Raw genomic sequence first — 22,792 nt, 5'->3', positions numbered from 1 at the left:
ACTCAACTTCAATAATGTAGATACCGTCGATTTTGGAGTAGCTTCGGCAAGGAGTTTTGATTTCCTTGGTGGTGGTGTTGGAATATTAGTGTGGCCTACGTGACCACATGATATTGTTCCAATATTCATTAATTATCTCACTAGTTTATGGGATAAATAACTGCATAAATAGAATTATGTTGATAGTTATAGAATCGTAAACATAGACAAATTAGAAGTAGTAAGAAATCCCATATTCGTTGTATGTACACGTATTATATGTGGTAGTTTATCGAATAATTACAGTGATTATTAATTTATATCTTATCATTATATTTAACAAATAAAGTACAATATATCTGAAAAATATTAGAGTCTATCATTATTTCATAATGGGAGGGATTGTGACTCTATAAAATACTCTAGAGCTCTTGGTCCCTCTCACCATTCTGACATACGTTATTTTTACCCATCACTAAAATAGCATAACAGAAAGTTAGGTGAGAAAAAACTGGATAGTATAAGATTTATAGTTTACAATCTTGGTGATTGAAAGGCATGGTGATAAATAGTTGTAGAATTCTTCTCCAAAATATCTTCAATGTCTCAAGGTATGTCAATTTAGAATTTATTTCTAAATTTTAATTTACAAATCATACCAACAATCTTACTCTTGAAATTCTAACATCTGGTATCAGAGTTTCGAGTTGATGTTTATGATTTAAAAATCTATTATGTTAGTAATTTTATTGGGTATGCATAAAATTTGATATACAATTGAATGTGAACCTGTTTGCTTGTTTATTCTATCATAATGACTGGGTCTAGAATTTAGGACCTGTTTTCATTTCTTTTTCCCAAGATGGGACTGCTTGAATTTGGCTCTATGTGTATAATTGGAGTAGCTTTTTTTTGGGTGATTCTGAATTGCGCATAACTTTCGCACCATACTTGAAGTTCTAGCATATCCTAATTTCAAACCAATTTTAATGGGCTGGTCTAGTATCATTTAATTGATACTAATCAAATACTATGAACAAGTTTGCATCTTTGATTCACTTGTGGACAAGCATCGGGCATTGGGAAATTGTTTTGAGTCTCTTGATACCGTATAATGATATATATATTTTTTAATCATTTAGTTGTTTTTGAAACCCATGATGGTCATTCCCGATCTTTACCTATGGATTTCATACGAGTTAGTTTAATGGTCTGAGGCATATAATTGTTATGATTCAATGATTAAAAAGCCTGTTTGTGGGCGTCTCTCGTAAGGCCAGCAATGCTTCAACATGACTGACCACTTAATTGGGCATTTAATTGTTTAAATCAATAAATGACTTTGTGGTTACATGTATGGTGTAAGTTAACCTAGCATTGATGTATATTTGCCGTAAGTTCTAGTTACGCTATTTTGAAACTCCCTGATGGTTCATGCAAGCACTATGTTTGGTAGTCCCTTAATGTTTTGAGTCGAAGTTTCTTATGCGGCATCAAGTTATGATTTCAATTTTAACATAACAAATTCACATGGTCTTAGACTATTTGATATAGAATCAAAGGTTAATGTTTGTGAATTTCAGAATATTTGTTTTATACTGCTATAATGTTATAATTCGAATATGTCCTTGTTATTTTTACTGATTCTTAAATAACATAAATTTTATTGGCATATCTATTTTGAATTTGAATATTCAAACATGATTTGTAATATTCGAATTATTGAATATTGAGTTAGCATGTACTCAATAGTGAGTTGAAAAGATGAAATAACCTCCATAGATATTTTAGGAAAATTATCAATTAGTTGTCACCAAAGTGACCTAATTGATATATAACTTATGCAAAGGTTATTTATATCTATTTTGTATGATGATTATAGTTATTAAAATTTGTCCAAAGGTATTTGAATTTCTATAATCGTGAGTTATTACATTTCCCAAAGGGATATGATATCTCTATTAAAGTTGTAAGTGAATAATTGTTATCAATTACTGAGTAAATCGCTAGCATGTCGTTTTTCTAGTCCAAAGGTAAAATACGATGATGCATTTGATTACTCTATATATTTATTTCATTGCTTGACTTGTATTTACAGCTATTACTCTAGCTTCAGTTTCAGGAATTGCAACAAACATTCCAGAGTTGAATGGGTCCAATTTTTTTGATTGGCATGATCAAGTGCTTATCACCTTGGGTTGCCTAGACTTGGACCTATGCCTCCATATTGAGCCTGTGCAGCCTACTTTTGAAAGCACCAAACATGAAAGGATCCTGTATGATAATTGGAAGTGTTCCAACCAACTAAGCTTAATGATTGTTAAGAGCAAAATTGCAAAGCATATAAAGAAGTCAATTCCTAATTTCGATAGGGCTCGTGTGTTTTTAGCATTAGCTAAGCAGCAATTTCAGACATTGGATAAAGCTTTGGTAGGTACTCTTATGGCTACTTTGACAACTAAGAAATATAATGGGGTGAGTAGTGTTCGTGAACATATCATGGAATTGAATAATAGTGTTGAACAACTTAAGGGTATGGATATGACTATTTATGAGTCCTTTTCGGTGCAATTCATGCTCAACTCTCTTTCTCCACAATTTGGTCCTTTCAAGATCAATTATAATATGCAAAAGGATAAGTGGAATGTTTAACTTATCTCTATGTGTCACGAAGAGGAAGAGAGGTTGAAAAGGGAAGGATTGCAGACTCAGACTGTGCATGTGGTATCACAAGGTCATAATGCAAATAGATCTAAAAGGAACAAAAGGAAGAATCCTAAGGCACCAATTAAAGAGGCATCCAACCATAAAGGCTTTGGTGGGCAATGCCATTTTTGCAAGAAGAAGGGACATATGCAGAAAGATTGCATAAAACGCGAGGCATGGTTTCAAAAGAAAGGTAATTTCCTTTCATTTGTTTGTTTTGAAACCAATTTAGTTGATGTTCCTTCTAATACTTGGTGGCTTGACTATGGTGCAACTATTCATATTTTTAATAATATGCAGGGGTACCTTACAACCCACCAACCAATGACAAGGAAAAAGACAATACTAACGGGGAACAAGATGGGAGCAAAAGTTGAAGCTATTGGAACCTGTAGACTTGCTCTACATTGTAGCATTTTATTAGATCTTCCAAACACTTGTTATGTTCCTAGTTTTTCTAGAAATTTGATTTCTTTATCTTGTCTTAGTTTAGATGGCTATAAATTTTAATTTCGGGATGAAATTTTTTCTATGTCTAAAAATAGTAGTTTTGTTGGTAGTGATTTTTTAATTGATGGATTGTATAAAATAAATCTTGATCTTGTTTTTTCACAATCTCTTTCCCTGCATATGAATGTTAACGCCGAGAAGATAACACTCCACTTGACATCACTAACTACCCATGGTTCGTTATCTAATCGACCAAGCCCTTGCCAGCTCGACTCGATTAACTAGCCAGTGGGGTTTGGGTCCCCAAGATGTCGATGAGATAACATCTCCAATCGACTGAATCAAAATAAAAGTACGGAGACGGGAATGAGAGGCACCTCTCACTCGGATTGAGTGTGGTACATACTGCCGCTCCGCACTTACAACTCAAGTACAAGTATATCAAGTTAATTGCAACAATAAACAAGTATATACCATATTAGGACAAGTGCGATAAAGTACACTCTTGCCCGATCAAACAAATCACATATCATTTATTTACATTGATCAAGTATTGAAAATAAGTGTCCAGTTCAACCAGGTATTTGGAAGCACTCACCAAAATGTAGTGCTTTTCAAAATCACGTTTAGGTCCAACTCCTTGGTTGGAGTCCAAATCTGCGATAAAATATCATTGACGAATGTAAAACTCTCTAGAGTTCGAAACATAGGAGTTTCACTTCAAAAAAATCAAGTAAATGCAACTAATTTAAGTAGTATTCAAGATACATATCAAATCCCGAAAAATTTATGCTCACTCGTTTAGTTTCGGTAAGGAAGCGGTTAAAACTTTAGAACTCCCATTGGAGTCGAAAGAACGAGGAAAACGTATTTCTATTTATTATTACTTTCATTTTCCAAGGGTACGAGTTTCCGGCAAAATTTTAGCTTATATACCCTGACTAAAGAAAACTTGAATACCATAGGCGATCCAAGTCCAACTTGACCTCAAATCCCTATTTAAGTCGCAAGTATATCTACATATCCCTCGAGTGCAAATTTGGGCAGCACGCCCCTTATATTTACCTATTTCCAGCCATTTATGGCTTCATTATTTTCCTCAATCAGCCCCCAAAATCACGCACAAATAATCTCATTACAATAGTCATTCAATAGGCTAAAAGTCATTCAGTTACAAAACCAAGCTAGAAAAGTGAGCGGAAATAAGGTTTAAGGCAAAGAACAAAATGACAGGTTTGACGTCTTTTAGCGTATCAGTCACAACTGAAGTTACGATTATCGGATTGGGGTGAAATTTATACCATTTCGAAGCTAAGACAAAGGGCTACAACTTTGATGAATACCACTCAATCCAGTTCATAGTTTATCTAGGTCAAATTTTCAAATTACAGAACCAGAATCTCACCAACAAGCTAGTTAACCGCACTATGTTCAAATGACAATAACTCAGGCTACTGAAGTCCAATTAAGGCTTTTTCAGGGGCGTTGAAAAGATAAAACATAGCACTACAACTTCCATGTTTTGGTCAAAGGCTAATTCAATACGGATCAGGGTGAACAAACGTGGTCAGATTGGTGAAATGTCAAAACTGTTCACAGAACTCTACCTATGACAGTCAGGGGTATTTTTGTCTTTCATATGCTACAGTGCTCGGATTGAGTTGAAATTTTACAGACAGCTATTAAACATCATTCCCTACAACGTTCATGTTTTGTCCTAAGCCTAATTCAGCCCCCATCATGGTCAAACAGAACCAGTCAGAACAGGGTCACATGAATACTCCAATCTGGAATTTGGTGAATTCAAAGGGTAAACTTCACATTTCTAGCTTAAACCACTACCACAACCTCCTATACAAGATCATATACACTATATACCTTCCAAACAACAAGATTTATAAGTGAACCATTCAAAACCCTAACTCAAAATTCACCACTACAATAATCAAAATCACTTAGATTAGGCATCACAAAGCAAGAATACAAGTTACTACATAACTCAAACAAGACTAATGGAAAGGAGGAAGATGAACAGCCATAATACCTCAATTAAAGGCTTGCAAGAGATATCCTGCACCTCTCCTTGAAAAATTAACTCCCCAAGCTTCCCAAGTGCTCAAAGAAAGGATTAATCGGTTTAGTTTCTTGATTTTCTCTCAAACTAGGCTAAAACTCAAGATGGAATTGAAGCTTTCTTCTCTTGTTTTCCTCCCTCAAGGTTCGGCCACCATGCTGGAAAAATGAAGAAGAATGAAGGCCAAGAAAGGTTAAGAAGCTTAGTCTTGCATTTGGTCAAAGATGGTTGGATTGCTTCCACTTGTCACCACAAGGTTTCATCTTGAATTTTTCTTCTTTTCCTTGGTTTTATTGGTCGAAAATTTCGGCCATAGTGAGCTGATAAGGGGCTGATATTTTGGCTCTAATAACAATGAGATTAAGTTAATGAAATGGTGGTCAAGCGGTGTATTCAATCGGTAGTGAACGATACCCGTCGGTTCAAGCCGATTTTCCGTAAATCGCGTGTACTAGGGTTTTTACTTATAATTCACTAACTTGTTATTATTACTACTAATCACACATTATTTTCTCATCTAAAACTCACTCTTAATCACCAAATTTGAGTCACATTCCGTACCGATTAGTCACACTACGAAAAGGCGTAAAAACCCTAATTTGCGATAACTTGAAAACGAAAGAGAAAACCCTTAATTCTATATTCATTTGCACTTTTTTGTAGGGTGATTAGGTAGTAAGGCTATTATAAAGTAATAATTTTCAAATAAAAGGGAATTTTAAGAAAAATATAAGGGATTTTTACAATTCCATAAATTAAAATTAGGGTTTCGATTAAAATATGAGAGATTTAAGAAAACCTGTTAGTCACAAATAAAACTAGGGTTCTGAGTACAAGTAGGGTTTCTAATCTTTAAAACAAAACAATGTCTTAAAACAAAAATAAAATAATAGAAATCGTAATATCCTAAAAGTCGGGGTGTCACACACATTAGTCTATTGTTTTTGTTTCCAAGTATGCATTTTCAAATAGGATAAAATACACAAAACCTCCTTATAACTTTTGCAGAAGTCAAGAGTTAAAAATGGACAAAAGTCATCCAACCTAACATAAATATTATAAAAGTCTAGTATACCAAATTGCTTTTTTTCCATTTCTTTTCTTGTTATATTTCTATTTGAAAATTTTTGTTGATTAATCAAAAATTGAGTGGGCTAAAATAATATTTAAAAAAGCGAGTGGGTCAAAGTAAAATTCACTATAAAAGTTTTCATATTCTCCATCGATCTCTCCAGATTCATTGTTTTCTATATTTTCTTCCTTTCATTCTCTTCTTCTTGAATGTTCTTTAATATTTCATTCTTACTTGGCATCTATCCAAATTTTATGTTTATTCTTTCCAACTCATTTCTTCATGAAAAACTACCATCAGTTGTAGTCGAGGCTGCTAGCAATAGGGGTGGCTAGATTGATTGGTGTTTGACTATGGCACCCCTATCTATAGGTGATCATTTTCAATGAAAATACATGGAGTTGCTCAATTTTTTGTGTACATTTCATATCAAGTGTTACTTTTACCAAAATTTAATAAGAAAGGCCCAAGTGATGAATTGCAATGTGGGTTTCCTTTTTCAACTCCAAATCATTCATATTTACAAATTTTATTTGTTAATCAATGTCATATGTGTGTGTGTATCTGTATGTATTGTTTGGTAAGTGTTTAGGATTCGATAGTCATGAAATTTGTGGATTTCAGGCTTGATTTGTATGGAAGAAAAGAGGAGGAATCCAGGATATTTATGTTCATTTACTACATTCCAGATATGTTTAGCCAAATCTAATGCCGAAAATAGATTCTATGCAAAAATTCAATTCGAAGGTGTAATCTTTAAGCAATTTTGCCAAAAAAGATGGTGGCCAATAGAGTTCATACACAGTTGCACTTCAAAGAACATATAGTACTATTATGGATGCTATGATGCACTCATATACCAATTAGTTTTCCTTTTTGGTGGCACCAAAAAGTTCCAAAACAAAGAATAAAAGTACATGAGAGAAAAAGGATGTGAAATCAAACTGCAAGTAATTGCATCTAACCTACAATGCTATTACTGCATATGAGTTACTCCAAATGAAGAAGATGATAAGTATATTGACTATATTCATTGCTTTGGCTATTCCATATCCGCGATTGTTTTTAATAATCTACTACTGTTACCTTGATAATGATGGCAAACTTGCAAGAAGACCCAGCTTTCATTTTCCATTGAGGATATTATGCTTATAAAATTTAAATAAGGGACAATGATAAATCATGAATGTTGAAATTTGTTCAGCTACGGAATACATGTAGTTGACTAATATGTTAAGACATAAAAACTCAATTTCTTTAAAATACAAAAGAAGAAATAATAAAAGAGGTCTTGCATGGTATAATTGATGCCTCGGGATCAGGCAAAATATAAGCATCAAATGTTGGTTAAACAAACATATTGTACAACATACACCAATCATCCTTCATATATTGTTTACAATAATTTTTAGCCTACCATAATCAAAATAAGCGATTTTAGTATTTAACAAGAAAAATGCTCATTTTTCATCTCTAATCATCTTTCTAATCAAATTTTGGTCAGTCTCACATTACATGGTCAATTTTTAATGGGAAAATTTGGCAACTAACTTAATTTTGACCCAATTTCTCACTTAATCAATTATTTCTCCTAATTCTTCTCCACCCAAACCATAATTTTGGAAACCCAAAAGTGCATACAACTATTTTTCTGTTCCACTACCACCCTTCTCTAGCATTCCCACTTCTACCATTGTCATTACCAATGCTAACCCTTTCTCACTTCTTTCCTACCAACTCTTTCCTATCTTTATCCCTCCTACCCTGCTTTTCTTACATTCTTTCTCTTCACCCTTTAACCTCTTTTTCCTTCCACAGCTAACCTCGACACCTTATCCCCTTTTTTCCTCCTCCTTTACCTACCTACCAGTCCCTTTCTGTCCCCTCTCTCTCTTTCCATCTCTACCACCTCTCTCTATTTTCTCTTTTCTCTCCCTTTTTTTCCTAACCCCTAATCCCTTACTCTTTCCAATCTAGTCATAAGATGGGGAGAGTGGAGGGAGACAAGGTGGGAAGAAGGGGAAGCGAAAGGGAAAGAGAAAAGGAGGTAGGTGGTGGAGATGAAAAATGGAAATAAAGCAAAGGAAGGGGTGATAGGTGGGTAAAGATGGAGGGAGGGCAAAAAAAAAAGGAATGTGGGAGGAATGGCTGGTAATAGTAGGGAATAGGAGAGGAGAGGAGGGGAAGAGATGGCAGAAGACGAGTGAAATGGGGTCAGGGATAGAAGTGAAAATCAAAAGGGAGGGTAGTAGTGGAAGAGGGAAAATATGCCTATACTTTTATGTCAGTGAAATTAGGGTTCGGAAGAAATACCAGATTAAGTAAAAAATTAAATCAACATTAAGTAAGTCATCATAAATGCCCTTTACATTTTGTCCATGTGATGTATCTGTGATTTATTCCACCTAAAATTCAACTAGAAAGGTAACTAAGGATTAGAAAAATGAGCTTATTTGTTTGAGACTAAAATTGCTCATTTTGATTTTGAGAGACTAAAAAATATCATCAGCATTATATAAGAGAAAATTGGTACAATTTTTTCAATTATACTATCAATGTGCTTCATTGGAAGACCAAGGAATATGAGGTGCAGATACATAGATGCAATGATATTGGTTCAAAAATTTGGCAAGTAAGATATTTTTTTTTGACCATGACATGTAATCCTAATCTCTCAAAAATAAAAGAATAGTTAATGGCAAAGAAGAGGCGTAAAATAGGCCATGCTTGCTAGAGTATTCCATGCCAAGTTAGAATAACTTAAAGATGAACTTTCAAAAATGAACATCATTGGTGACATGGCTTCTTATACTTATGCAATTAATACCAAAAACAAGGACTATCACGTGCTTGTTCTTATTGATTTTAAAGTCCAAATATAAGATATTTATTCCTCAATGATACGATAAGATTGTTTTGGTTGAATTTCCAATAAGAAGAAACATCCTCATTTGTATAATGTGGTTGTCAAACACATGCTACTTGTTCTTTGTGGCTCATCTAATCTGACCATTTTATGCATGAGAAAAAATGGTACTTGCAAGAATAATTATCATAAAGATCTCATTGAGGAAATAATAAAAACTATTGATGGCTACCTGTGACGACCCCATCTTATCTTAAGGCATACCAAAGGATTTAGCAGACCGTCTATCTGGCTCTCGTCAGGACTCATTACAATTCTCAATCAATCACAATAAAGTACGCCAAAATAACATTGAGGTATGCTAATATAACATCTAAATTCTACAAATCATCCCAATAACATTTAAATTCTTCAAATCCTCTAAAATCCAAACTTAAGGACAAGCCAAAAGAGAAGGGATCAAACATCTAGTTCCCATAATACAGTTTGCCTGTCAACATACAAGCTCAAGATTTCCAAATAAAACTATTGTTGTCCTTGATGTCTCGTGTCCCCTGTAAGGAAAACAATTATCAGAATGAGCTTACGCCCAATGAGGTCTCGGTAAACAAGCAACAGTAAAGCACCACAAATTTCACATTTGTCACAATCGTAGGTTACATAAAGGAATCAACATCTAGATAAGTCCAGAATATAGTCAACAAATAAACAAGTAATTCCATCAAATTAGCATCATTACCTAAAATAATCAAAGAAACAATTTAACACAGTAAGAAAAGGATACGGGTGCTAATGCGGCTTTAGAGGTGGCTCCCGCCGGATTCTAGATGTAGCACTTAGTCCCGTTCAGTATTTCACTTGCAACTAAAAGGATACAGTCGGCTCTTGCAACCAGTTCAGCAACAGCATTTTTCGAGTTCGTTGGCACTCCGTCAACTGTTGAAATTCAGTAATAAACAATGTCAGTAGATCACCGCTTAACTCCAGTCCCCATCCATCGATCATCCCCCTATTGGGGCCGAACGCTAAATATAAAACAATAGGAGAGATAATACTCGAGGATACCAAATCCAGTGCAATAAACAGTGAATACTACCCATGGTTCGTCAATCTACTTGACCAAACCCTTGCTGGCTCGATTCGATTAACTAGCCAATGGGGTTTAGGATCCCAAGCACTCAGTATAGTCGATGGGATAACATACCCAAACGACTTTCAAGTTATGCACATGTATATCAGTTCACTTATAAACAGGATAACAAGAACTCAGTCAAATTAGGTCTAGTGCGATAAAGTACACACTCGCCTATTCATTTGCAATTCAAGATATATAGCAGTAGCAATCAACCAGGCACATTAAACATCATTCCAGCAAAGCACGTAGTCCTAACACACACTTAGAACACTCACCGACTTATCGCAAACTTTCTGCTTCAATCATAGGTTCACCTTCTCGCTCACTCGCAAACCCTGAGACCAAATATAGTACATCAAGAGTCCACCACTCCAAATCACAATATGTGAGAACATTTAGCTTCCAAGACTCGACTCAAAAGACGCCAAAAGTTTTCAGGTTTTGACCCCCAGACATCTTCCGAAATCACAAAACTTTCTCATTCAAATCAAGGGAGAAAACCATGTGCATGCTAGTTCAAAGCTTCAAGTAATATATGGGGTAAAAATATCTTGAATATAGTCAAAAATTTTGAAGAAAGTGGAACAAAACTCTATTGGTTCCAAAGCTGAAATTTTCTATCAAGAAAACAACTTGGAAAAATAGATTTTTTTTCTCTTCTTAACCCTTTTGTTTAGGCTCAACTCCAACATACAAGTAACAATTGAGGTCATTCTAAAGTGGATTGAGCAAGAGTATGTCAAAAACCACCATAAAACTACTAATATATCCGCATTGAAGCATATATCAAACTCACCATAATAATTCTCCATCAAAGCTACTAAGATTTCCATGGAGCATATATAATACTTCTTCTTTATCATATAGAGAGGCATATAGCATGATTCTTAAGAAAGAAATCTACCAAAATCCACATACAAAGCTTGTAAACTAATGATCTAACCACACACATAAAGCTGAAAATTTTCCAGCAACAAATTATCAAGAAGACAACTTGAAAACAACTAAAATTCTCCATAAAATTCCTTCCTTTTTGTTTCTATAACATCATACACCAAATAAACTCAAAGAAAAGGGAAGAAAGATAGGTTTCCTAGCAAATTTTACCTCCTTACCTCCAAAACCAAGATGGAAAGCAAATCAAGAAGGGTGCAAAGAATTCCTTCCTCCAAGAACTCCTCCAAGAGCTTCCTTCCAAGCTTGACTCAAGGATTGATGGAGTAGATTAGGGTTTCTCTCTTGTTTGCTCACTAATTAGACAAGAACTCAAGGCTAGAAGTTGGTATTTTTCTCTCCCTTTCTCTCCTCCATATTTCGCCCAAAAGCAGAAGAAATGATGATGAAATAAAAGCTTGGTTTGTGATAAGTATGAAGCTTAGTCTTGGTCAAGATTGGTTAGATAAGTGACAAATGGCAAGAATACAACTCAGGTCTATCTAATTGTCTCTAATGCACCCAAATATCTATTTCATCTCCAATTAACTCTTAACACCTCTTGTCACATAATTCTTTTTGCACAAACTCCCTCTTTCCACCAAATTATATAGCACACCCCTCACTAGTTGGTCACATTAGCGTAACGCACCATGAAACTCAACATGCAACACATTGAATGAGACAACAAAAATAAAATCATGACTCAACCATTAGATCAACCGAGAATTTAAGACAAGGCAATTAAAATAAAAGATACAAAAATAATTTTCGGAACCTCACATGCCCTCACTGTTGAAAAAGAGATAATGGAGTTGAAATCAAGATCAAATTAATCATATCAGATAATAAATAGTTAATGCCATACAATCTATGCCTTCTGGCCAAATTTGACTGCTACATAAATGTTGAAATATGGTCAACCATTGAAGCAATCAAATATATATCTACAAATATTTAAGTAAAGGTTATAATAGGACTAACTTCTATGTAATATCTAACAATTCAAGCTTTAAAACAGATAAAATTATACAATGTGTCAACTAGGTGGGTTTCTCCACATGAAGTAGTCTAGAGGATTTATAGCTTTTTATGAGCAAAACTAAGCCTACAGTTATCTCACTTGTAGGTGAAATTAGAAAATTATCATCTAATGAATCTCAAAAAAATAGCAAAACTACAAGCTGCTGCCAATAATATCTATTTGAGAAAAAGTAAGCTTATAGAGTTTTTGTATGTGAATAGAACAAACTAGAAGATGAAAGATCTAAATTGCAATTATGTAAACTTTTCAGGTCATTTTGTCTGGTCAGCTAATCATAGATGCTAAAAATTTAGAGAAAGAGGAGATTTTGTTGGGTGAATAATGATTGCTTATCTAGTTGTACGAGAGCAGTACAACTTGAGCTTCCCTTTATCAACAGTTCGATATCCAACTTTATTTGCTGACTTAAGAACCTTTAATAGAGTGCAAGTAGAAATATTTAGAGAAGCATCATTAACTCAAGGCTTGTTATTAAATGAGAATAGTTAAGAACTTTGTGTACATGAATCCTCCCTCTTCCGCATGCCCTTTGGAATTAGGAGACATTTTGGTAATGTTTTGATCTATTTTTTTCCAATGATCTAGAACAATTGCCATAAGAATTTGAATCTCTAATATCAGAAGATTTTCCTAGGTGATCAGTAAAGATACCTATAGAAATCAAGAAAAAAAAATTTCTCAAAACAAATAGATGGTTTTCTATAATCAATGGAAAACAACATATATTATTATAATCTAATTCTCCCTAGGGTCACTACAACAAAAATGACCTTTAACGGCATTTAAAAGTGTCAGTATAGATAATCTAACCTGACACTTTACCTTTCCTCACACCTTGGACGAGTGTCGTCCCTTCCAATGTGGGGATAGACTCATAACATTCAAAAGTGTCAGGAAAACTATGCTGTTATAGCATCCCATCTGCCAACAAAAATCCCTTTTCTTGATAATCGAAAGTGTCATTACATATTACTTTAGAAGCTGAGCTATGCTGACACTTTTAACTGCCAAGAGTTTTTTTAAAATTTTTTTGCTATAGAAGCAACCTACAGGTAGTGCTTCCTGCTATACATTCCGTCAATCAAAAACCCAAAGGACTTGTAAAATTATCCCAAAGAACAGAATGCATATAGTAATCTAAAATCAAAAGTCAATGCTCAAATATAATTTGTTAAACTTAAAGTTAGTAACAACTAACGTAGCAATTCCCTAACAAGTACAAACTTGAAAGATTCTCATGCGCACAAACTTGAAAGTATCTAGCCTACCTATATATGCTCCAACTACCACAACTGCAGCCAATCCAGTCATAAGCAGACAAATCTGAAATAAGAGAACATATTATCAGCCCATCGTTGCATTCTCATATAGACGTATGCTCACCTATATATTTGCTATCATGCATAAGGCATAACAGCAATAGGCATCATAGTAAGACTTACATTTAGCTTAAAAACATATACACCAGTTACAATGATTGAAGAAAATTTGAAATTGGACTTTGTCCATCACAATGTACTTTCTTAACCACATAATTGAGCTAATGCTCACTTGATTAAAACACAGAATTGAGTGGTTGCTCTATTAACATGGGCATTTAACTCTAAACGTGCAAAAATAACACAAGAAGAACCATGTCCCATCCTCATATTATGCCTTTAAATACCACCCTTAATGTCGAATTTAGTCACAAATCACCATATTCTAGCACAAGATTCTGACTCCTTAAAAGTTTTATTATCAGCAATATAAAGCTCAATGTTCAGAAGCACATTTATCACATCAAAAGTTTGACACATAAAATGCATGTAAGAAACCAAAGTGGAGGAAATAATTAAATTACCATTCGTACAATGTATCAGATTATATAGCTTATTCTGTTGATATGAGAATTAATAGATATAGAACTTTCAAGGGTAATATCAAATGAATATCCACCTCATATTGTCGATACAATTTCCAAATTAATACCCTGTCAAAATTACTACAGCTTACATATCAAATTGCAATTTCTTGTCCAAACTTACTTGAATTGTTTTACCTATAGTTGGCGAAAGAAGATTTTAGAGCACAAGAGAAAAAGAAATAGAAATAGAACATCCTTTACCTCCACAAAGTCAGTCCCATTAGCTACAAAAAATGGAAGACCTGCTTCACCAGCTATAGCTTTTGCAAGAAGAGTTTTCCCAGTTTCAGGGGGGCCATGGACAGTAGCGTCATGAAGCCTAGTATTAAGCAAACCACAGCAGTCTTGGAGAATATTGCTGCACTCCAAAAGCACCAATATTATAACCAGAGTACCTTGTCTCCGGCATCTTTTACACTGTAGAAAAGTTACTCTGAACTGGCTTTAAAACCGTGGAACATACCTTTGAATTTTGAAGTACCAAGACTGCTTACTGAACCTAGCGAGTTCCCTCTTAACAGTGGATTTCCAATGAAACTTAAAAGGGAAGAAAAAGGAATAAATGTCAAAAGATCACCTATATTCCTTCTTGGTAAGAAAAGAAGTAGACATCACCTATACGAAGCCCAGCTTGCCACATACCTGTCAGGTGGAAACCTTAAGAGGTTTCTGCCTACGGGGATAACCCCAGCAAAATTGTTATAAGAAACATTCCTGTGGAAGAGATTTATCAGTAACTGCAGATGCTTCAAATGAAAGAAAACAGAGGCAGGATGGACTCACAATGTGGCAAGGCTTAAACAACTGGTTAGTTGATCAAGAATTTCTCCACTGAGATTATTATTATTCAGAATACTGCAACAATAACACCCAGACAACAATTTATGATGATATTTACTAAGAAATCATAACATTTTATGCACCTCACCAAAGGTTTGCATTCTACTTGACATTTTATCGAACAAGTTATGGACAACAAATCCATAACAAAATAGTCACATTCCACAAGTAGACAACCGAGAGGAATAAAGCTAATTCACAAAAGGATGGTGGATTACTTGGGCCAGTTAGTTACACTTATGCTTTTAGTGTTCGTGATGTGTGCACGAAGGGAGATGGTGAAGACCAAGTGCGAGTACCATTGGGCCCCGTTACACGTGCACAGGCCAAGCGCTTCAAAGAGTCTTTCCAAGTCCTTGTTCGAAATGTCCAAAACCAACAAGAGGTCCATAGGAACATTGAAGGCTTAGAAGTTGATCATCGAGTTGTCTACACATTGATCCAAGCCCATGAGGAGCTGAGTGATGGTTGTTAGTTTGGCTTTAGTCTATTAGCTAGTTCTTTTTCGGTTTTCCAATTAAAGGGGTCGGCCCACCTAGCCCTAAGCATGGCCGAACCCTCCCCCTTCCCTAGCCTTAGGTTTTCGTTAGTTCTTTAGCCTATAAAAAAAGCACAAGTTGTACGGTTGAAGGGTTACATACTTTTGATAATAAAATTTCAGTTTTTTTTCTCTTCCATTGTTGAGAGAATCGATTCCTTTACTTGCCTTGGCAAGGGTTCTTGAGCAATCTCGCGATTGTCCTTGATTGTTCATCCAACCTATCCACTAGAATATCCACCTCGATTGGAGTTGTCGTTCTACCGCCTTGAGTCAAGTCGTGTCGTCCTTCTTGATTCTAGGAGTCGCAATCCAAACGGTTGGAAATCTCGCTAGATCTTTGGGCAAACGTGCTACGTGTCTCGAAACGTGTTGATCGAGGAGCGTATCAGTTGGTATCAGAGCATAGGTCGAGGTATCTTTCGCTATATCCGTTGTTTTGTCCTTGTTGAGTTGTTTAGGGTTTATCCTTGTTTTCCGCTGCATTGTTAAAAAAAAAAGAAAAAATTTCGGTCCAAAGTCCTTTTGTTGTTTCATTGTCGTAAATTATGTTCGTGTGTTGGTATCTTGTTGTTCGTAGTCTTGTTCCCTATTTCGTGTCAATCTGATCGTGAGTTGTGTGCGCTTGTGGCATACGAAAATTTTGTTTTAAGTCCACCAATCTATTTTGTTAGTTAGCAGTTGCTTGAGCACCAAGTAAAACAACTTGGCGGCTGCTAGGGTTTGCTTCTCTTTACTAGGGTTTCGTCAAGTCAAATCTATCCAAGTTTGTTCGTTGGTGATCCAAGTTGTTTTGCTTGTTTCAAAACTGATTTTTGGTTAAACTTGTTGGTATTTGTGAATCTTGAAGAGAACCTACAAGAATCTAGGGTTTCTTGAATTTCTTGATCACAATCTTGAAGTTCTTGAAGTTCTTGATAACTTACTTGGAAGTTCTTGAGGGATCTTGATCGTTGCTTGTGTGTGTTTAGCCGAACCAAATCTGGAAATTTACTCCATTCGGTCAAGTTGTGTTTAAGTCAGAAAAAAAAACAAAAACAAAAACAAAAAAAAACAGAAACGAAAAGCAAAGAAAAAGAATTCGGTGGGCAAGAAAACAAAAACAAGAAGGGAAAATTTGGTTTTTTTTTATTGCCAAAACAGTCTCCATTACATCTTGTTTCCAATCCGAAGGGAAATAAAACAAAGGGGAAAAGATTCAAAAGTTTTGATCCACCACTTCTTGGAGTTCTTGAACATCTTGTTTCTTGGGAACTTGTTTCATCCTTCTAGTGTACATCTTCTTGTACTCCCTAGCGGTGGTGAAGGGTTTCCTTGGAGTTGTTGTTTCTTTCTTGGGGACATCTTCAGTAACCCATTGGGGGGGAGCTCGAGTAAGGTTGTTTGCATCACCTTGTGGGAACTCCATTGTTGGGAAAGGGCCGAAACTGTTTGCACCAAAAGGAGGGACAATCCGCACGAAATCTTGTGTGTGTGTGAGTTTCAGACTTCCTTTGGGGAGTTTAATAGTTCCTTCTCAACCGACTTGTGTGAGTTGTTGGTGGGAACAAAATCTGATTTGCGCAAGAAGTGTGTTTGAACCAAATCTGATTTGCGCAAGACTTGTTTGTGGAACCGAATCTGATTTGTTAATCCTTCTTGGATTCGAATTTGGAAGTTTTAAAAGTTGTTTCAAGGAGGAAAAGGTTTTCTAAAGGTTTCCAAAGACTAACTTGTTTCCAAAATCAATTAGAAAACTAAGTAGGCAGCTTGGTTAGCTCTTTTATTTGCACTTGGATACACTCCTACATTTTAGGAAGCCAGGGTTTTGATTGATTCCTTTCACATTAGTGCTAGTTTCCATTTCTGTCCGCCACTATTGAGCTTCCAAAACCTTGCATCCTTATTCCATTTTGCATCCCATTTGTGTCTTGCTTTCTTGGTTACTCTTGTGGAAAGTTTGGGTGACATTTGTTGGACTTGTACGGCATTTCTCAACTACCCAATCCGATAGGTAAGGAATCTTGGTAAGGTCATTAGAGTGTTTTTGGAGTGAAAACACGAGGGTGAGTGAAACACTAATGGAGTGAAGCGAGGTTATATTTGTGCTATTTCCTTGTACACTAACCTTTTTGCAGGACCAAACGTGAGACATGGAGCAAGCTCATCCGACCACTGACTACTTATTGATGTTCACCGCCATGAAAAATGAGCTTAACCGGAACAAATGGAGGAGATGCACAACCGCTTTGACGAGCTCTCAAAGAGCTTCACAAGAGGCTCTCGGTCTAGGTCTTGCAACCGAAGTAACCATGGCACTAAAGGAGCAAACTATGAGGAGTACTCGGCTAGTGAAGATGAGGAAATAGCCGAGAGACCTAAAAGGGACACGTCTAGGAACGAGCTCAAGGGACTTAAAATTCAAGTTCCTACGTTCCAAGGCAAAAGTGATCCTGAGGCTTACTTGAAATGGAAAGACCGCATTGAGATGGTCTTCGATTGCTACGAGTATAGCGAGGAACAAAAGGTGAAGGTCGCCACTGTTGAGTTCACCGACTACGCACTATTTTGGTGGGATCAAGTAAGGACTAACAGGAGGAGAAATGGTGAATCACGAGTCCAAACTTGGCGAGAACTCAAAGCACTAATGCGCAAGAGATTTGTTCCAAACTACTACAACCGTGATCTCCATTCAAAGCTACAAACCCTCACTCAAGGCAACATGAGTGTGGAGGACTACTACAAGGAGATCGAAATGGCCATGATGAGGGCAAACATTCAAGAAGATAGTGAAGCCACTGTGGCAAGGTTCCTTAGAGATCTAAATCCTGACCTCCAAGAAGCCTTGGACCTCCAACATTACTTGGACATGCATGATCTTCTTGAACTAGCCATCAAGGCCGAGAGGGGGAAGAAATTGAGAAGGAGAGGTCGAACTTTCCAATCCTCCAATTCGAGTGCATGGAAGGGCAATTCGCCAAGAAGAACTGCACATGACACTGGAATTGGGCTACACCAAGCCCTTCTAGCCGCACACTAGGTAATTTCTCTACCCGAAATTCCAATTCTACCCCTAACAAGTTTGTTGATGCATCCAGGTTTACTTCTAAGGCCCCTCAAAAAACTCCTAAACCTAGGAGTAGAGACATCAAGTGCTTCAAATGTCAAGGATTCGGACATATCCAATCCCAATGTCCGAATCAAAGGATCATGTTAGTCACTCACAATGGGGAAATCGTGTCTGATGACAATGATTGTGAGGAGATGCCACCCTTATCCAAAGATGACTACTTGGAGAATGACTCGGCCGAGGAGGAGTGCTCTCCTATTCAAGGGAAAATCGGTTGCTTAGTGGCACGACGACTGCTAACCGCCCGAGTTAAGGAGGATGAGCAGTTACAAAGGGAGAACTTATTTTACACTCGACGTAAAGTAAGTGACAAGGTATGTAGCCTCATCATTGACGGTGGGAGTTGCACCAATGTGGCAAGCTTGCTAATGGTTGAGAACTTAGGGCTTCCTACTACTAGGCATCCGCACCCTTACAGACTCCAATGGCTAAGCGAAGAAGGTGAAGTGCGTGTTTACAAACAGGTATGTCTTCCTTTTTCAATTGGCAACTACATTGACGAAGTTGTGTGTAATGTTGTCCCGATGCATGCTACTCATGTCATTCTAGGGAGATCTTGACAATTTGATAAGCATGCCACATTTGATGGTAGGGCTAACAAGTACACACTATTGCACAATGGTAAACGCATGGTCCTAACACCCCTCACACCTGCACAAGTATATGAGGACCAACTTAAATTGCAAAGGAAGTGTGATTTGGACCGGCAAAAGAGGAAACAAAAGGTGGCCAACCCTGGGAAATGCTCCACTTCTACAAGTGAGCAATCGACCAAGGGTCAAATGAGCACACCTAGTGTCACACATGATCATACATTAATTAAATCCAACACTAGGAAGTAAAACATGATCATTAAGGCTAAGAATGTTAGAAAGATCATGAATTCTGATCAGCCTGTGTTACTCAGGGTTTTGAAGATGTTAGGGAGGCGGGAGACCTCGGGTCGGGAAAGGACCCGGAGAGTGAGGTTGACCATCTGGAGATCCTTGGTGTCGGAGATGGAGGAGAAAGTGTGGGGACGGGTACGGATGTCAAAGATGAAGGGCTTCTGGACCCAGGGGATGAGGAAGTGAGTACCCTCTCCAATGGTGTCATCGATGACACTGCGGAACCGGTCGAAGAGAACAGCCCATTGCCCTCCGTCGACAATGTAGAGGGAGGAGTTGAGGACGGTGGCACCGATACCCAAACCAAAGGCGGCACGAGCTATGTTGGTCAAGAACGAAACTGCTGCCTGGTTGCTCCCTATTTTTCCCACCAACTACGTTGGAATCTGACAACAGAGAGACAGAGAGAGGGGGAGGGGGGCTGGAAATGGTGGAGCCGGAAAATGAAAATTTTGAGTATTTTACAGCAAATGAATTTTTCGCCAAAATCAAACGTTGCCGTTTTGTGTCTTTTTTTTTTTTGGTACATCTCACATTTTCTCAAGTATCATGTTAGGTAGTCTAAAGGCACATTATTATTTTTATATCTGATAAAATAAAAAACTTAGAGTATATATTATTGAGTTGATAATAAGTATCATAATAGGAGTGTTGTAATGACACAAACCAACAAGTGTCCTTATAAACATGTCAGGAAAGGCTATTTTTGTTGTAGTGGGTCTCTTACAATGTTGCAGAAAAGCAAATTAGAGAACCTAAGGCAAAGATAAACATTTCAGTTTTATATTCTAAACAAGAACAAAAACAAGCATTCATAGTCATTTCTAAAAGAATTTGCTCAAACAAAGCTGGCACTTTCTTCATAGATATTCTAATTTCTCTGTAGAGCTTTGTTAGCTAATGTTAAACCTAAAGGACTCCTCACACTTGTGACAACCACATGAAGAATTGCAGCTTCCATTTTATCAAGGGGAAGGACTGCCCATTCTAGATTTAAATTTTCAATTTGGATCTCTGAAGGTGCACCATGCCGAATTAGTAAGCAAAGTTCTTCGGGTACCATGATAAAAGAAGCCAAATTAATCATTTGGAATGAAGTGCCATTGTGTTAAAAAGCGACAAATGAGGCATTAAATGATCTTCGAGAAATCTAATGCATTCATAGTAGGTTTTTGGGGCAAAATTAGTTGTGCTTGGTTGAGAATTTAAGCAAACACTGCTAGTTGTTTGAAAACAGACAAGTACTAAAATAATAAATGCATATTTGATAAATTTTCCATTATGGCGCAAAGTAAAAACTGCAATTAACAAAAAAAAATATGAAAGCAAGATTGGATCCTTTGTTCACTGACTTTCTTTTAAAGATTGGAGAAGGAACAAAAGAAACATATTCGATGATGAGATACAAGTTCCATCTTTAATTCTGATTAGCTACAAGAATGAAACTGATAAAATTGAAAAGATTGTCAATATTGTTTATTCTAAATTTAAAATTGCATAAAAATTGTAGTTTGCTTATAGAATAGAACAATTATAACTACAAAGAATCACTTTGCAAATGAATACATGACTTTCTAGAGAGATTTCAAGGAGAACTAACCGAGTATTTGAGATATGATGAAGCTTTGAATCAAAATGATCAAACCAAATACTTTGAATCCTAGTGGTTTACCTTTCCTTCTATAGGTTACTACTAAAACCATACACACCAATAATCTTTTCAAGAAATCTAGATCCCATTGAAGATTTATGCAATAGGAATAGACTAATATTCAAAGTGACTAAAAACGTAATTTATGTCAAAATTTTTATTAGTGATTTTGCAAGTAAAGAAGTCTTCATTCATAGAATTCCTATCCAATCACCAAATGTTGATCAATATCTAGTTCTAGATACATGAATGCAAATTCCAATTCATTTATAAAATGAATTCTTTGTGTATAAAATGTAGTGCCATTGTACTTGGTTGAGAATTTAAGCAAACACTGCTAGTTGTTTGGAAATAGACAAGTACTAAAATAATAAATGCATATTTGATGAATTTTCCATTATGGCTCAAAGTGAAAAATTGCAATTAACAAGAAATATGAAAGCAAGATTGGATCCTTTGTTCACTGACTTTCTTTTAAAGATTGGAGAAGGAACAAAAGAAACATATTCGATGATGAGATACAAGTTCCATCTTTAATTCTGATTAGCTACAAGAATGAAACTGATAAAATTGAAAAGATTGTCAATATTGTTTATTCTAAATTTAAAATTGCATAAAAATTGTAGTTTGCTTATAGAATAGAACAATTATAACTACAAAGAATCACTTTGCAAATGAAATACATGACTTTCTAGAGAGATTTCAAGGAGAACTAACCGAGTATTTGAGATATGATGAAGCTTTGAATCAAAATGATCAAACCAAATACTTTGAATCCTAGTGGTTTACCCTTCCTTCTATAGGTTACTACTAAAACCATACACACCAATTATCTTTTCAAGAAATCTAGATCCCATTGAAGATTTTTGCAATAGGAATAGACTAAAATTCTAAGTGAGTAAAAATGTAATTTATGTTAAAATTTTTATTAGTGATTTTGCAAGTAAAGAAGTCTTCATTCATAGCATTCCTATGCAATCACCAAATGTTGAGCAATATCTAGTTCTAGATACATGAACGCAAATTCCATTTCATTTATGTTTTGCCATGACAATAAACAAACCTCATGGCCAAACATTAAATTATATTATTATATGTTTAAAGAAACCCCTATCCTCACATGTTCAAATATATGTTGCATTATCACGAATGAAACACAGCTTCAACTGTGAAACTACTTATAAGCCAATGTATTTTGATCATCCTCACATTGACCATACAAAAATTATAGTATATAAGAAAGTTATAGAACCTTCCCAAATTATAATACCCAACCCAATGCAGATCTTGTTTACCTCAATTTTGTTTATAGTTGTTAATCTATTTGATTCAACATGTTACTTTTCATATTGAAATTCTTTTAATTTTAATATATATGTGTGTGTGTGTGTGCGTGTGTGTGTGAGGGCTCTAAATACAAGACATCATACCTATACATATATCTTCAATGCTGGACTATTCTAGTGCAAGCTATTAAAAAGAGTCATGAAAACTGACTCATTCAAGTCCACCTAAATGAATAATGCACCTTTTGCTAACATATTCTCAAGTTATGATTTATTCCGGAAATTGCCTATGATAGAGTCATGCTTTATTATATT

General features: G+C 35.8%; 1 protein-coding gene across 1 annotated transcript; it reads left to right on the top strand.

Moving 5' to 3' along the window:
• The first annotated feature begins 580 nt into the window (after window positions 1-580).
• On the top strand, window positions 581-2,631 carry LOC140009897 (uncharacterized). The gene is made up of 2 exons (XM_072056232.1): window positions 581-590; window positions 2,078-2,631. Exons 1-2 carry the CDS (start codon window positions 581-583, stop codon window positions 2,629-2,631), a joined length of 564 nt encoding a protein of 187 aa, XP_071912333.1.
• The last annotated feature ends 20,161 nt before the right edge of the window (window positions 2,632-22,792 follow it).

The sequence above is a fragment of the Coffea arabica genome, chromosome 6e, assembly GCF_036785885.1.
Source record: "Coffea arabica cultivar ET-39 chromosome 6e, Coffea Arabica ET-39 HiFi, whole genome shotgun sequence".
Lineage (NCBI taxonomy): Eukaryota > Viridiplantae > Streptophyta > Magnoliopsida > Gentianales > Rubiaceae > Coffea > Coffea arabica.
Note: the sequence above shows the minus strand (reverse complement) of the source record. Positions and strands in the feature narration are given on the sequence as shown.